The sequence below is a fragment of the Strongylocentrotus purpuratus genome, unplaced genomic scaffold, assembly GCF_000002235.5.
Source record: "Strongylocentrotus purpuratus isolate Spur 01 unplaced genomic scaffold, Spur_5.0 spur5_scaffold_20, whole genome shotgun sequence".
NCBI lineage: Eukaryota > Metazoa > Echinodermata > Echinoidea > Camarodonta > Strongylocentrotidae > Strongylocentrotus > Strongylocentrotus purpuratus.
The window spans coordinates 27,972,207-27,990,486 of NW_022145606.1; the positions used below are offsets into that span (position 1 = coordinate 27,972,207).

Consider the following 18,280-nt stretch of genomic DNA (forward strand, 5'->3'; position numbering starts at 1 on the left):
GGTTTCATCTAGACCTACAGCAGCACCGTCATTGGACAACGGTTTGCTCTGCCCTTCTGCCGGTGGTCCTCCACCATTCGCCTCGTTGGGTGAGGAAGGTCCATCAACTGTCTTGGCTGACGAAACTTGTCTAGTACTCGTAGAACACCCCATGTTTATGAGAAACCATCAGACACTGTGGAATAAATAATGCAGTTAATCAAAATATCTCCATCAAAAAGAAAACGTGGTAGTAGGTCCTAGACACCAAACAAAGAATTCAGTGATGACGTTTCTTAATAAATAATCCTTGGTGTTGAGTGTTCAGTTATATTTTGTTTTATCGTCATCATTTTAAGTATTATTATATTGTGTACACGTTCAATAGTCTTCTTATATTTTGTATATGTTGTATTGCTAAATTGTAATGTTATGTGTACGTTGCAGAAAATAAAAAATCAAATGAATAGTCCCTCATATAAATCTCATGTCATCAATGCCCTCTGCCCAATGAAATTACTCTGTTAAACAATTTATCTAGTTACCCGTGACATGAACGGTTTGGGAAAAAAATTAAATTATTTAGAAACTACGCTGTCGGATGTATATCTTCATTTCCAAGTATTTAATCATGCATATAATTGCTGTTGTACTGATCAGCTGGAGCGAAGCACAGTATTGAATGATCTGTGAGGATCTATCGCACCCACCTCTACGAAATCACAAGCGGACGCGTATATTACATAAACCTATGAATGATTTAACGGTGTGTACAACCCCCCCCCCCCAACTCCGTGATCGAAGGGGTCATGCGTGTTACCAAAATGTCCGGTAAAGGGGTATTTTTCACGCACCAAAGTCCGGCTCGTAGTACACAAAAGCCTGTTTTACACACCGGAATTATGGGGTGTTTTCAAAAGGAGGGAACATGCATATGCGTACCCTAAAATAACACTGAGTGGAGGGGCCGGGGTACAAAAACATTACATGACATTTTTTGTCAAAATCATTTTACAAAAGCGCGGTCAAATTAATAATAGATTCGGTCAACCGGCTACGCGTAATTTTAATGATCAATCTTTGTATTTGTCAATGTCACTGACTTCATTACTCATAAAGTTTCCAAAGGCATTAAATGCAGAGGTTAAAGAGTTGTTTGACGATGAGTCAGGATTTTTTCATAGAGGCAAGTGATGTCATGGGTAAAATTTGGATGGAGCGAAAGAACCTGACAGAGACGCGGAAGAATGATCACTCAATACTGAGGTTTGCTCAAGCTGCTGATCGTACGACATTATGTTCCTGGGACCATTGCTCCTCAGTCAATTCGAACCCCATCAAGACGATAATTAAAACCTTACTGAGACACTGGTCCAATCAGAAGGTCAATACCGAACCCTTATCCTAAACCTTGTAAAGTTCCAAAGCTGTGACATCATAAAAATCTATTTTTAGAATTTCTCTTTTTTGTTTCTTCATTTTCCAAAAGAGCATAACAAATAATGTCCAAATGTCAAAAACGATTAAAATTTTTAAGTATTGGCTAAAATATGACCATCTGAATGAACAGGTTTGCAATAGGAGCTCAATGTTAATTTGCTCTGGTTCGTAATGTTATGAAAAAGAGCAAAATAACACTGAGTTCATATAGGAAATAGATTTTTGATGACGTCACACTTCAACCCTCTATATCTTACTAAAACCCATTGAGACCCTGATCACAAACCTATCCTAAAACCCAATTGTGAACATGTCCCTAAACTTTACCCCAAACCCTACATGTGACAATGACCATGTTTCTAACCTAAATCCCAATGGCGATCCTGACCAAATAACCTAACTAAATTGTATTTTTTACAATAACTCTAACCCTATTGTAAATCCCACCTCAGACCCTTATCGTAAACCTAAGCTGAAGCCCACTCCTGATCATGGCCCTAAACCTAACCTTAAACCTAATAGCAAATATAACTCCAAACATAACATAGAACCTAATAACGACCATAACCATAAACCTAACCTTAAACCTAATAGCAACTATAACTCTAAACCAAACCAGAAACCCATTATTGATCATAACCCTAAACCTAACCTTAAACCTAATAGCAACTATTACTCTTAACCTAACCAGAAACCCATTACTGACCATAACCCTAAACGTAATCTTAAACCTAATAGCAACTATAACTGTAAACCTAACCAGAAACCCATTACTGATCATAACCCTAAACCTAACCTTAAACCTAATAGCAACTATAACTCTAAACCTAACCAGAAACCCATTACTGACCATAACCCTAAACCTAACCTTAAACCTAATAGCAACTATAACTCTAAACCTAACCAGAAACCCATTACTGACCATAACCCTAAACCTAACCTTAAACCTAATAGCAACTATAACTCTAAACCTAACCAGAAACCCATTACTGACCATAACCCTAAACCTAACCTTAAACCTAATAGCAACTATAACTCTAAACCTAACCAGAAACCCATTACTGACCATAACCCTAAACCTAACCTTAAACCTTATAGCAACTATAACTCTTAACCTAACCAGAAACCCATTACTGACCATAACCCTACACGTAATCTTAAACCTAATAGCAACTATAACTCTAAACCTAACCAGAAACCCATTACTGACCATAGCTCTAAACCTAACCTTAAACCTAATAGCAACTATAACTCTAAACCCAACCAGATACCCATTAGTGACCATAACCCTAAACCTTAAACTTAGAACCCGGTGGCGATCATATCCCTACAGCTAACCTAACACCCACCTGCGCCCGTGACCATACACCTAACCAAAATCCATTTGCGACCATATCGCTGAACCTAACAAAAAGACACTATATCAACTACATCCGGTCATCCGACGCTAAACGCATTTTTTTTTCTCCACCTAACCTTACGTTGAAGACCAGACAATTGAAGAATAAACCATTTTCTTAATATGACCAAATTTAATGCATACGTCTTTGTGAAGAGCATCCATATTATGTTACATTCACTAGAAATGAATAAGGGTGTATTTCAATAGTCAAAATGCAAAATGCATTATATGACGTGTTGTTAGGTGAGGCAATCCACAATGTTTGTCTTACCTAGCAACAATTAATGTATACAGTTTGCATTCTATTGGAATTCAAATATTCGTAATAGAAGAATAAAATCATGTGTATCTAGGTAGTTCAGAGAGATTTGTGCATTAAATTTGATTATATTACGAAAATGACCTATTGTCGCATAAGCTAATGGTTGGTCACCTCACTGGCTTATTAAACGTTAGGATATGCATCATATTTGGAGGCTATCCAACAGTACTTATTGTTACAAAATCGAAATATCACCAACCGTGCAGACTTATTTAAAAACACATCATCATTCAGAACACAAGATACAATAAATCGTTATCAAATATGAATATTCCTGATATTACCTGCTCATACGATCGTAGATCCTGTTTGTGAAAGCTTTCCTACAAGCAAGGTAGTGTCAAATGATTATGTTTATGGGAGCGTTTATGTAGAATTGTTGCACTCTCCCACAATTAGTCCAGTGCTTGTAGTCCGCATATACATATATGGTCGCCCCTTCCATATTACGAGCTATTTATTGAAAGCGCCATAGCGATGGGGACACCGTTGGTTTGTGACAGTCGCTTGGCAACGAACGAAGCCTTTATGTTAATTCCCGCATCGTCGCTTTTTTATCAATGAATTCTGTCGTTGAGGGCTCCAAGGTCATATGGTAATACCCCCCCCCCCCTCATCTTCTCGGCTGCTATCAACTCAAGCAATCATGCTTATGATAGTTGGCGTCTGCACTGCATTCATCTTGATTCTTTGATTTATCTCCATACTTAAAAGTGTATACAGTAAAACCTGCTTTAGTGACCACCTGTCTACACCAGGCACATTTTTTAGGTTCCCTTGAAAATGGTTTCTCATTTAAACATGTACTAAAGGAACCTGTCTGCAAAGACCATCTGACTATAACAAGCACATTTGTTGTTTCCCTTATGCATTTTTTGAGTGGGGATTGTATTTCAGTGGTCACTTTTGATTTCAATCCATTATACTATATACTATTATTGTTTATATTTGATTATTTAGTATTTGATTCTTCCAATAAATGCAGAAACATCAGATAATTTTTGTTACTGTTTGATATTTTCGCAAAACTGGCTGCGCTTGCGTTGAGTAAAACAAAACACACCTCAAATTGTCCCCATGCCAAGTTCCTCATAATTTCATTTTGCTATAACAATAAAAATCGATGTCCTAAACATAAAAAACAGCCCTCGAGTCTAAACTGATAGCACTGGAAGCTTTCCCTGTGTGTAGATTTAGTACAAATAAGCACAGAGCGTATAGCCCGTGAAAGGTCTTTTATGACGACAATATCTAATATTTATTTGCTAATAACCTGCTGGCTATTGTACATAATCATAATTCCGTGTCATCTCGTTCCATTTAAAACTGTATACATGCATAAAGAACACGCAATAAGGGGTCTCTTTAGGCAGATGGTCTTTATGCATAGGTTTCTTTAGAACACGTTTCAATGAAAACAGATATTTCAAGGGAAACGACGGAAAAGTGAGGTGTTGATAGACAGGGTGGGTTTTTATACGAACGATCACTAATTAAAGCGCGTTGACTGTAATAAGGACATTCATACTGCAAGTTAATAATAGTGGCTTGTGATTACATCAATGCGTTTTCATATGGTTATTCTTGGTCAGTGAATTTCAAGCCAGTATTTCAAGTGCACCCCCCCCCACCCACCCCCCCCCCCACACACACACACACACACACATGCATATGTTAGTATAAAGTAATAAGGTCAGCTTTGTATGCGCCGTGTGGCCATCATTTATTTATCTTCAATTCATTTCAATATGAGCATTTTTTTACCACTCCGTAGGAAGTATTCTTACAGCCTTGCTCCCCTCCCCCCCCCCCTCCCCACACATAAACATTCGTATGTAAGTATAACGTAATAGTGACTGTGTTTCATGCACCTTTATTGACATCAATTAATTATATTCAATTGTTTCAATTCATTTCTTTTAAATATTAAGGACGAATAGGAAAGGGGGAAAAAGAACGAATAGGAATATAACCCATCGTTGCTATTTCATACACTGTACCTAGCAGACGATGTTGATTAACGAGGTCAAATAAATCGAGTTTATCCTTCGTGCTTTATTGTTACCCTATTCAATTAATTTCAAAGCATATTTGCGATCGAGAATTATTGAATGCATAGCTTCGCGGCCTTCCCCGTTGCTAAGTAAATATTTACAAGGCAACAAGCTGCCCGTCGGAATCCCTCAATGCCATTGCCTATCTCAGTGATAATGTGTTTTAATACATATGCATGGTTTGAGCTATAAACTTGCTTTGATGGCCGTCATCACGTAACCAAGGAGAATTGCCTCTGCGTAAGGAGAGGGTACGATGGCTCGGTGGTAGAGCGGTGGTCGAGTAATCGGGAGGTCGCAGGTTCGAAGCCAAGTCAATGAGCTCGTGCCCTTTTGTAAGGCATTAATCCCCATAAACATGTTCCTCAGAGAGGACTCAAAGTCATCGATCCCCTGGTTGTTGTTTACTTATACGTTCTTAGCAGTTTTGTAAAACAATCATCAAACAAACGTTTATATTTACTAGCCCTACAAATAAAACAAATAATGGACTTTCGCTTTTCTGAACCTCGAAAAAGTTGTCAGAGGGCACAACAAACACCCATCGTCCGTCTTTCTAGTTGGCTTTTGGCGGCATTAGCTAAACTCTCAAAAAAGGCTCAAAATGTTTTCAGACATGTTATAAGACCCACGGGTTCAAAATTCTCGGTCTACAGTGAATTGTAAATATCAAAGTGCAAACTTTGAGGTGTTTAAACATATTTGAAAGTCGTGAAACACACATTGTTTATTAAAAAAAGAGCTTAATTACATTAGAACCAGTGAATATGAAAGAGAACGATAATGAAAGTGCTTTTTTTTTATATGGAACTGTAATATTATCACACTGATCAGTATTGTATTCGGACATTGGACTTATGCGCCGCCCCACCCCCCCCCCCCCCCCCTTCCCCTCCCAATACAATGGGGGCAGAAAAGGAGAAGAAAGGAAATCATTTGACATATGACCTCCATCACCCCCAAAACTAAAAACGAATTTTGTTTCGCCACCCCCCCCCCCTCTCCTCGAACTGGAATCCTGAATCCGCCACTGTATTTCATATTAATTGTTCAAGCCCACCGGAAATAGGCAGGAAGTATGTCAACGTGGCTGATGGTTTGGTGTCGTCAAAGTTCCGGATATCATCTATCGTCATCATTTGACTAATGGAGGCTTGCTCGCTTTCTCACTCTCTCTAGCTGGCTTCATACTTTTCTCCACGATTCTACGACAATTACTCACTCGACAATTACACCCCCCCCCCCCGGCCAATTACCAGCTGGACAATTGACCCCAAAGGACAATAAACCACCCAGATAATTACCCCCAAACTCTCTCTCTTCCTCTCTCTCTCTCTCTCTCCCTCTCACACACATTCTATGTCTCTCACTCTTCCTCTCTTTCGTTTTCTATTTATCTCTCTCCATCTCTAACTCACTTCTTTTCTCTTCCTCTCTCTCTCTCTCTCTCTCTCTCTCCTTCTCTCTCTCTTTCTCTCTGACCTTCTTTCTATCTCTTGCTATCATTCTCTATCTCCGTTCCCTCTTATTTTTCTAGTCTTAATAAGAAGTTACCGAAAAAATACAACTCCAATATTTTATAATGCATAAAATATGTCTTTTAATATAAAAAATATATTTCAGTGAAGTCATTAATTTAAAAAGTAAAAGGGAATGCCTGTTTCCATTCTCCGATGTCTTTTTTCTATTATTTTCGAAACCATGGTTCATCGATAAATTTAAATCTTACATTTTTTTCACGGTTATCACTTATTTCAACCGAAAACAATTCCTTTGAAATTTCCAAAATGGGAGACCCGATGCATTAAAAAAATAAGATTGTTAGAAATATGTATGAATAAATAAATTGTCCCGGAATAAACCATCAAGAAATAATAGAGCTCATGGATTATTGTCGATCTGTTTACATATATTCGTAAACATAAATTTAAAAAAATTATTTTTGAATCAATTATTTGTGTTTCATAAATTATATACTAATATATTTTTTTTCTTGTTAACCTTTCTGGAAATTGTATTCCACTATATACATCTATATACACTGTACAACGTTTTTAGAAGAACATAAACATATAAAATTAAAACATTATCTTAGCGTATAAGTCAAAGATTTTACCTATTTTTCATCAACCTTTTCTTTTGTTTTAGAATTTAAATGTGACATCAATTCATACCCTCAAAACAGTTAAAAGAGTTATACATTCATTCTGCTTCTTGATTTTTATAATGTTTAACGTATTTCTTATATGCATAATTATTTAACAAAAGTAATCAGCAAGTTTACCAAGGTATTATCTAACTTGCCAATCAAATCCAATTACTAAAGTCTTCTCATTTATATTGATATCTAATCCAAACAAATGATATATCAAACGTGTTACAATTTCCCAAAACACAATTATCTTTGTACACGCAAGCAACATAAACCGTGATGTTTCAATGGTTTTAATATCTCTAGATACATAATCACTTTTGATTTTCATTTATATAGGTTATATTTTGACGGTAAAAACACATGCAAAAGCTGAAAAATTACATTTTTTAAATCTGTTATCTCGTATAGCATTGAAAATAAACATTAATACCGGATTCCAATTAAAATAGGAGGGCAGTACTTTTCTCGTTTTGTTCTGCACAAGTAATGAGTAGAAGTGTTCAGCCTTCATATTCAAAATATTGTTATATATCATCACCAGTTGATATTTGTAAAATATTAGAGTGATGCGATTGATAACAACCATTACTAACGATTACTTATAGTCTGAGTAATCGTTAGTAATGGTTGTTATCAATCGCATCACTCTAATATTACATTTTCATTAATATAGGTTATATTTTGACGGTAAAACGTCTTTCCAAATGATCATACTTTGCTAAAATATTTTTTTTTTTTTTCTTCAAAAGGTTCGCATTATATTTTGTTTTCCCTTGGTCAAAAGAGCTAATTCTTTAAAAATATTAGATTTGTTAAGTCCTAAAGCAAAATATGGGAACCTGACTAAGGACTAAAAAAGCTCATATTGAAATGTTTTGAGGCAGGCCGAAAATAAGAATAAGAAGAAAATAAAAATAAGAAGTTAGGTAAACTTTATGCAGATCAATGCAGCAATCTAAGACCCCCCCCCCCCCCTCCCCCTCCCTCGCCATTCACAAACACTCATAAACACACACACGCATATGCCCAAGATGGCAGTGGGTTTGAGAGAGTGAGAGGAAAAGAAGAAAATAATGTGCACACATAAACATTGCTAGATAATGATAATAGTAATAACATATGGTTCAAGGACACCAACCCCCTGGACATCCACTACCGGATAACCATCCCCAGTCAACTACCCCCCCCCCCCCCTAGGACAACTATCACATAGGACAACTACCCCGGACACCCCCCCCCCCCCCCTTTCATCCCTCCAGACAACTTCCCCCTAGGGAGTAGTTGTTTAGGGGGTACTTATCCGGGCGGTAGTTGTCCAGGGAGTAGGTGTCCGAATACGATAATAATCACTTAATCTAGTTTCTCAAGAGCACCAGCAAGTGATAGGACATCACTATAGGGGACCTTAAGATCATCTTTCATAGACTGGTAGAAAGCTTGTGGGACATTGATCAGTTGTTTCTTCAGTTGGAGCAGTTGGATTCCATTAAAAGTTTTCAAAGCTTTGTTTCGTGTTGTGACGTTGTTAGCTGCCAGCCACTCCTGGACCTTCTTGGAATCCCATCCGGGGACTTGAGATTCCACTACAGTTGTCTTCGGCTCTTCCTCTTGGGATGGGGGACCTTTCAACGAAAAAAGCACAATACAACAAATTAAAAACAAACTTTAACAAATAAGACAAAATGTCGCAGAATCTAAACGTAATCGTATCTGTAAAGCTGATATAGTTTATTTCAATTCTTAAGCCTTGATTTTCCAACTGAGTAAATTGTTATTCACTGGAAAAAAAAAGATAATTATTAAAACTTTAAGTATCATTGCATACGTTTAACGGTGGTTATGCTTAAATATATTATGTTATATACAGTAATATCTTAATATTAATAAAGAACAATGGAAGAGTATAAGGCAAAGTAAAAATTAGTCATTAAAAATTGAGTTATTATTTGACAAAATGCTTAAGAAAAACATCCACAGAGTAGCAACTTTTCACGTAATCAAGGATAAAATCAAAGCAAATGCAATAATTTCTCTCTCTTTCTCTCTCTCGCTCTCCTATATTTTTTATGTCTCTCTCTCTTTCTCTCTCTATCTCTCTCTTTTTATCTTTCTATATATAGGTCCCTCTCTTTTTTTAATCTAAATCTCTCTCTCTCTCTCTCTATTTACAACGTGAGTGACATACCGGGAGCAGCGTTCACGTTCTGGACAGTTTCTTTCTTCACTGCGAATTCTTTTTCGATGATGCTGGAGAGTACCTCGGAGACAAGCTCGGCTTGCTGAACGATGTAGTAGATCTTCCCTGCCGTGATACCGCCTAGCCATCCAGAAGCTTTGAAGTCATTACTCACCTTCACAGGGATAATCTTCTTCTTGCATTCGTAAGCATAAGACGCTTCTAAAAACATGACATAAAAGCATCACATTGAAAATTCGATTATTATAATGAAAAAGTCGGTTTGTGGTTAAAAAATAAAGAAAAACATAAAATGAGCTCTCTAATTGTTTTTATGCAGTTTTAAGATGTGAAAAGTAATTATTTTTCAAATGATTTCACATTCACAATTAGACAAGAAATAGCTTTAAGAAATATGGCCCAAGCGTTCATGCCACATAAGTGTTTTAGTACCTTATATTCAGTTATATGTGCCGTGCATGTGACTGTGCGCTGTGCGCGTCCTCTCGTCACTCTCTTATCATGTTGATGAATTGAAATCCCAAACTTTTCATCTAGTTTTATGTTATGAATAATCAAACTTTTAAACTTGCTTTGACACAGTCTTTTCACAATGATGAGGGATAACTTATTGAGTACCATGGCAAATGAAAGGTTAAAGACGCATATTAATGGGCTCTCATGGGGAATTCAACACCATTTGGGTCTTTGCCCCAAAAGCAGGTGTTGAAAATCACTGCAGGATCAGCCTTCAGTTTTATGACCGACAGGCCTTGTGTAATGCTTTGCATTCCCCTATAGAATATAAAGTCGTTGTATTAAATTGTCCTCATCCGAAGACTGTACTCTCCTAGACACAAGAGGTTATTTCTTTATGGAACCATGGGTATGCGGTGTGCAGAGTTCTACACCCATTAATGGTATTCCCATCAAGTCTGGTGTCATCGAATTGTGAACTTCTGCACGCGGAAACTGACGACACTCTCCCTTTAAGTCAAATAACATTGCTCAGAAGAAGAGGTAAATCTGTTCTAACCTGTACGGCAGTCTTGACTATCTTGGTAACCACGTGTGATACAAGCTATGACCATATCAGCATTCTCTACGGCGTCTGCCATGGCGCCGATTTTATCACCCACTGAGACAAGAAAGAAAGAGAACAAGAAGAAAAGAAGATAAAGAAAAAGACAAAAGAAATAGGAAAAGAAGTACCATGGTAATCAAGCTCGAGCTTTGGTGGAGAAAAGAAATATGAATTATATACAATTACCAGCAGCCAAGCTGGTAATCTAATTCTCAAATAAGAAAATATTATTCAAAATTTCACCACCTTAGATAATATGTTGCAACTTTGAATGAATGAGCAAAACACAGAAATGCATTAAAATAACAGTATCATTTTAAAGTGGATTTCCTGTGATAATCTTCCCGGGCCTCATTCGGAATTTGTCAGCTTATCAAATTCCCATAATGTTTGAAATGTGTCATTGTTTCTAAGAGAAGTGTCTGCAGATGAACTTACTCATGTGGTCTTCATCCATCCACACGTTGTAGCCTCTTTTGCGCAGTTGTTTCTTGAACTCTCGCATCACAGGTTTGGACGGGTGTTCCCATTTGTAGCTGAGCATGATGTGTCCACTGGACTTCGCACTGCCCGACGTCGCCTTCTGCGGTGACTCGACATCTGTTTTCCTACGCGTCAGGCCTTCGGGAAGTTTAGATTCGTAGATCTCGAAAAGAGCGCCCATGCAGGCATTGCGGAGTTTTTCGTTTTCACTCTGGGAATTCTCCGTCAGATCTTGTTTTGTGAAATGGGAAAATGTGATATCGTCTGTTTGGAGCACATACGTAACGTCCTCCTAGCCCTAAACACAAGACATGCTTCCTCTCTTACAATGGACGATTTTTTATTTTGTTTTACTTCTTCTGGGCCCATTACGTCACTGCACAACGTTTTATGTTATTAGTGTCTACGAGGGGAATATTCAATATTTTAAAGGTACTTGGTAACTTTGTTCAGATGAGAAAAAGTGGCGCTTAGGTAGTGACTTCAATGCTAGATGTACAATTAAAGATAATCAGAAAATTCGGGTGAAAATTGACAAATTATTAATGATACAAATTTGGAAAAACTGATCTGATCGATACCTTAACCTAAAAAGGCAGGGCTATTTGAGGTCTTAGTACGGCCGGGGGGGGGGGGGCATTATGGCTCCCCCTTAAGATCTCGGCCTTGAAGCAGCCGATCTTCCCGAAAATGTGCTCGCATGTCAATTGAAGTGTATAGAATAATATGATAATTTCATTTTTCTGAAAAATGTACTTATTTGCATATTTATGGTAATTTATGCAAATAAGGTCATAAAATCACATTTTTACCCATAAATCATATATTATTCATATTTGAGCATTTTTTCCCAGTACATATATTCATTAGACCATTTAGAATAAAAATACGACAATTTTTTTTGGAAGAGCCAGCTTATTCCTTATGTTATCTCTTGTTTTGATAATTTCTTATGTATTTTTTTTTTTTTAACTTATGTATTTTTTTTTTTGGTTATTTTATTTCATTTCTATTTTGACTCCAAAAACAACCACCTAAACTTTAAACAAGACCAGATAACCATGTTTAATCTATTTGTAGGAAAAATGGCATTTCCATATGTTTTGTACACATGCAAAGACAATAGGTCACGTGACCTTGTAACTAAAGTCCGATTTTCATTTTCATTTTTTTTTCTTTTGTTAAAGATGCCCAAGACTCGATAGAAAAAGGTCAGCGGGCGGCGGGGCGCCATCCATGCGTTCCCGAGCAATCGGAAAAATCGTGGAGGGGGGGCACAATGCCCCCCCCCCCCCCCCGGCCTGATTAGGGTTAATTCTCCCAACTATATTATTACAATTTAATTACATTTTAGGTGTCACTGAATGCAAATCGTCGCAAAGCAATACATTGGCTCAATGGCTCTACATACCATTCAAGACATTTGAGTGTTGAGCGATTTTTAATAGCCTGAGATATGTCTTTTTTCATGGAAAAACGGTTGGGAAAATTTACTGTTAATCACTGTTAGAGGTTGTTGCACAATGACGCCTTCAAAGAAAACCATAGATATCTTCGTGGTTTGAGAATGTTTTCAGGATTGTTTGCATGCCAGAGGGTTAGTACAGTAAAAGAAATATAATACAAAAATTAAGCAATTTTTTCATCAGCCTTTAACAATGTTACCAAGTCACTTTAACTCATTCTCATATACGGATTTTGTTCTTTACTCATCTTAAACAAAAAAGACAAAATACTACTTTAACCCTCCGCTCCCCCCCCCCCTCTTCTTCCTCAATCTTGCTATGCATATCGTGGTGGTTGCCAAAATATTTTTGAGGCTACCCCTCCCCAATTATGGGCACCTATGATTTCAACTTAAGCCCAAATGAACCGATCATAATTATCTCAAGTCTTGGATCGTTATGACGACACTTCGTGCGCTTCATCGCTACGTTGAAATTACCTTCACATATCATAATGATTATGAAAAAAATATAGAGAATGTTTACTTACTGTAAATAATACCCTGTTCTTTCCGCAGTTTTTCTTTATTTTCCTTGAGAAATGCAAGTCTCCATAGCCCGTTGGCGGCAGAAGTCTTCTCCTCCACGGAACAATCTCGTTGGAGCAGTTTAGCGAGGATAGGAATGCCTCCCTTTTCTACTATCAGCCGTTTGTTGTTGTCGTTGATGGCAAGGTCATCTACAGATTGAACTAACTCCTCTGCATTAATAGTAATAACGGTCACCATGTTCTTCTTTGATGATTGTCGTCGTGTCTTTGCCTTATGGTCAGGATTGGACAGACATTTCTTCAACAACGAAAGTAGTGATACGATACAGGTGTAGTTGGTGGAAAGCTTGTCGGCCTCTTCTTTCTTCACCAGCTTTGCCAGCGTCGTGAATGCTATCGTCTGTGTCAAGGTCTCTTCCGACTCGCCAAACTTTTGCAAGGCAGGCACGGCCCTGTGATGATTAGGAGCCAGAGACGGTACTCTTCTGCAGGCGTTCTCCAATATGTTCATCGCATCAAACATCATGTCATCTGCCCATTTGTTCATCGCCTTATCACTCTCCACGAGGTGTAAAAACCAATCGACAATCAAAGACAGGCATCCATCTTCTTCCATTTGTAAACAGAAGTAATCAGACTTGTCCGTAAAATTCCAGGCGGAACCAAGCAGTGCGATGTAAAATGTAAACATTTGTGTGGTCTCATGTGGTAGTTCTTCTTGTTGATCAGCGTCTTCGATCTTCTTCAACATATCTCCCTTTTTCCACGTATAAGCAAACATTTTGCAGTAGTCTGTGTCAATGCCTATCCCATCCCCTACAGCGTTCCGATCAATGTTGCTGTTACGTGAAACTGTCGTGATATCCGTCGTCATTTTAAGACACGAGGTGCATGGGAAACCTTCACACTCCTGAATGTGTTTGATACTGGCTTTGATACGAGTTAGACATGTTTTGACCCCGTTACTGAACTCTTTGCACCGTTTTGCTTTAGCAGCTGCAGAGTCAACGATAAGAATATCTGAAATGTTAGTAAATGTCCCCGAAGCATCGTCGATAGTGCCTTCTTGCAGGTCCGGTGAAGCAATCGCTTTCGGTTGTGAAGGACCGCCATCGGTTTCATCTAGACCTACAACAGCACCGTCTTTGGTCAACGGTTTGCTCTGCCCTTCCGTTAGTGGTCCACCAGCATGTACTTCGTTGAGTGAGGAAGGTCCTCCAGCCTTCTTGGCTGACGAAATCCTTCTGGTACTTGCTGAAGACCCCATGTTTATGATAAACCGTCAGACACTGTCAGATAAACATTGAAGAATTTCTCCATGATTAGGTAAACGTGGTAGTAGATACCTTAAATTGTAATTTATTGATGACGTGCAGATGACTACCTACAACAGTGACCACTTACTATTTTCTCAATGTATAACCAAATGTAATACATACATCCTTGTGAAGGGCCTCAATATTAATATTACATTCACCAGTAAATAGTAATAAAGATATTTCAATAGTTAGAATGCAACATAATACATTACGGATTGTTTGGTAGGGCAACCCAAAAAAAAATTGTCCTACCTGGCATCAAGTAAAGTTATTACAGTTATACAGTTATTCGTTACACAAGAATAAAATCCTTTGTATCGAGGCAGTTGACAAAGATTTCTGCATTAAACTTGATTACATTACGAAAATGGCCTATTGTCGTATAAACAAATGGTTGGTCATCTCGCTGGCTTATTCAACTTTTGTATTTATATATATATGATATGTGTATAGGCTAGCCCACAGTTGTTTATTGTCACAAAATCTAAATATCAACAACCGTGCAGATCATCATTCATATACACAATAAACTATTATTATCTTATTATCAAATATGACTTTTATTGATATTACCTGCTTAGACGATAGTAGATCCTGTTTGTGAAAGCTTTTCTACAAGCAATGGAGTGTTGAATGAGCTTATGTTTATAAGAGTGTTTATTTAAAAGTACTGCCCTCTCCAACGGTAAGTCAATTGCTTTTGGTCCGCATATATATAATTGCCCTTGCATATAACGAGCTATTGAATTAATTCACGGAGCGCCGTTGCTTGTGCATTGGTGGTGAGACTGTTGGTTTGTGACGGTCCCATGGCAACGAGCGAAACCATTATGATAATTAGCTCGCGATAGCCTTTTTATGAATGAAATCTGTCGCTGAGGGCTACGGTCAGGAGCCAGTGATGAAGTTATCAAGGTTTTACCACATACAGATCAGACCATTTATGTTGATATTACTTGCAAAAATGATAATATATTATTGTTGATATTGATATTGTTGTTTTTGAAGTTACAATAATGATGTTAATCGTCATAACAAATCCAATTTAGGACAAGTTATGGGGTAATGTTTGCCCGAAACTGGCTGCGTTGCCTAATTTGAACAGAAACATCTGCTTTTAAATTAGTACCAATTCCAAGTCCCTCATAATTTCATTTTACTATAACGATTAAAATCGTTTTCCCTAACATAAAAATAGGGCTCACGGGTATAAACAGATAGCACTGGAAGTTTTACCTGTGTGTAGAATGATTACAAAAAGGCGCAGAGCCAAGTCCCTGAAAGGGTTATTAGGACGGGAAAAATATTATTTCTTTGCCAATAAATTAGGTGCTGGCCATTGTTGGCAATCATAACTCCGTATCATCCTGTTCTATTGTTGATGTTGCAATACATAAGCCGCAACCGTGTATATAGAAATGCATAACGAACACTCGAGGGACTCGGGACAGAAATGGTCTTTATAGGCAGATGGTTTATGTGCATGGTTTTCTTTAGAACTAGATTCCATTAAAACGAAAAATTTGATCTTTATAGACAGGTTGGTTTTTCATACGGGTCACTAAAGCGCGTGTGACCGTACTGACATTCCAATGCAGGGATTACGCCAAAACACTTCCCTCTGATTATTCCAGTACCAAATATGCACCCTCTCCACTTTGTAGGGAGTATTCGTATCGTATCGTATCCCCCCACCACACACACACACATTATGTTAGTAACAAGTAATAATGTGTGTTTAGCATACACCTTTATTGCTATCGTTTACTTTACCTTCAATTTATTTCAATGTCATTTTTGTGTTAACTATTGAGAACGTGTTTGAATAATACCTTTCCTCAATTGTTTGATATGTCTTACACACTAACCATGGGGCGTTTCACAAAACTTGTCATCAATGACAAATTACAGTTTTTGTTATAAGCTATTGAAATCCTTGCTTCTGATTGGTTATCAACAGATTTGTCACTGATTTCGTTTGTCAATGAAAAGAGGAATTGTGAAACGCCCCCCCCCCCCCCCATACCACGCTGATCCACTTGGTCGCCAAAAATGCGCTCATCCTGTGCACTTCATAGTATAAACCGTATTCAATAAATTGCATTTATAGAATATATGCGATTGTGACGTATTGAATGCATAGCTTCGCCGGTTGCTAAGTAAACATAAACAAGGCAACAGGCTGCCCGTCGATGGCCGAGATACTAATCGCTCCAGGGGTGATTATCCACAATACATACACATTCTGTGTCAGGTATATTTACATCAGCATATAATATATTCATTTTCATTTTCATTTTAACTTTTTAACCATCATCATTTTCACCAACATCAGCACCATCCATGTGATAATGGATTGTAATACAAATATAAGGATTGAAGCTATGAACTTGCTTTAAGGGACGTAATCACGTAATCAAGGATAATTAATCATCTGCGTTTTGCGCCTTGGATTAATTCTCATGTGCGAGAAGCCGCGGCTTTTTAACGTAAGACCGCATGCAGGAAAGCTGCATTGAGGTAATCCCGAATGCGTCTTATTTTTTCGTACCACGGCGAGCCCAGATTCCAGTATGAACTCATTTCCATACAAAACAAGATAGGAAAGCTTGCAAGGAGGTCACAAACACTTGTACTTTGATTATGTATTGCTTTGCCTCACTATTTATAAAGGCCAAAAAAATAAATAAACAGAGATTTGAACCCTCACGTCAACTCCAAAGTTATTTTGGTATCACGCTGTCTTTACCGATTGACCTAACGATGAGTTGATAAAAGAATAATTTGAATAATTACTATCACCTTATTAACCACCCTACCGGATTCCACGTGCGCATGCGCTGGTTTCCTTCGCGAGTACGCATGCGCAGGTTCCCCTCGCGAGCTCAATCCGGCCTTGTCGTGGTACGAAAAAATAAGACGCATCCCGGATGCGGGATTTGTCCACGAAAAGCCGCATTGTGTATGTCTGAAAGGCGGTGACGTCATTTTCAAGCCAGAAAAACTGCGATCAATGTTCAACCCATTGAAAGATTCGTCATGCTTGTTTAGCTCCCTCTGCGGCTAAACTAAGTTATTTTAGCTTAGCTTGAGTTCGTATCTAATTAGCATTGTACTCTGTGGCCCGAATTCACAAAGGAGGTTTGTCGACAAACCTTGGTTTTCGTACGTCATATGACGCGTTTTACGCGTTTTTTACAAACCTGGTTTGTAAAGAATTAACAAAAGGAGGTTTGGCGAAACAAAAGGAGGTTTGAGCTCAAACCTTGGTCTGAGCTCAAACCTTGCTTTGTGAATTCGGACCTCTATGTTTGGAAACGATTATGCACAATCAAAATACCGTTTAAAAGGGTTGTTTACAAGTAATAAGACCTGTATAAAAATTCAACATGCTGTTTTATTGTTATGAACTGTTAGCACTTTAAACAACGTCTTCTCTGTGTATTTATAACCGAAAGAATTTTTAAAAAGTAGATTTTTTTCGGGGAGGTAACCGGGAGGTGTCAATCTAGACACACGGGTTATGGGAGCCCCATTTAAATTTAATTCTCCAGCAATTAATGGAAATAAAGACTCGTGGGATTTTTTTTCTCTCTCGCCGGTATAAACAATTACGTGTGGGTCATAAAGCCAATGTGTTGATTCATGAATTAGTCTTTGGAGACTTATTCCATTTTAACTCATAAAGGCGACACGCATTTTACGGAAGGTTTTAATTTTTTTTTTTCTTTGAACTTGGTATAAAGCCCTCTCCAAAGAAATATTTTCTCTTTCTCCTGTTCATGCGATGGCTCAGTGGTAGAGCAGTGGTTGCGTAATCGGGAGGTCCCAGGTTCGAAGCCAAGTCAGTGCAGGTTGTGCCCTTTGATAA

General features: G+C 37.9%; 1 protein-coding gene across 1 annotated transcript; it reads right to left on the reverse strand.

Moving 5' to 3' along the window:
- Positions 1–8,618: 8,618 nt before the first annotated feature.
- On the reverse strand, positions 8,619–14,466 carry LOC115927342. Its single transcript, XM_030993121.1, has 5 exons — positions 13,091–14,466; positions 11,051–11,326; positions 10,565–10,666; positions 9,538–9,750; positions 8,619–8,974 (listed from the first exon to the last, which is right to left on the reverse strand). Exons 1-5 carry the CDS (start codon positions 14,355–14,357, stop codon positions 8,703–8,705), a joined length of 2,130 nt encoding a protein of 709 aa, XP_030848981.1. The 5' UTR covers positions 14,358–14,466; the 3' UTR covers positions 8,619–8,702.
- Between the last annotated feature and the right edge of the window lie 3,814 nt (positions 14,467–18,280).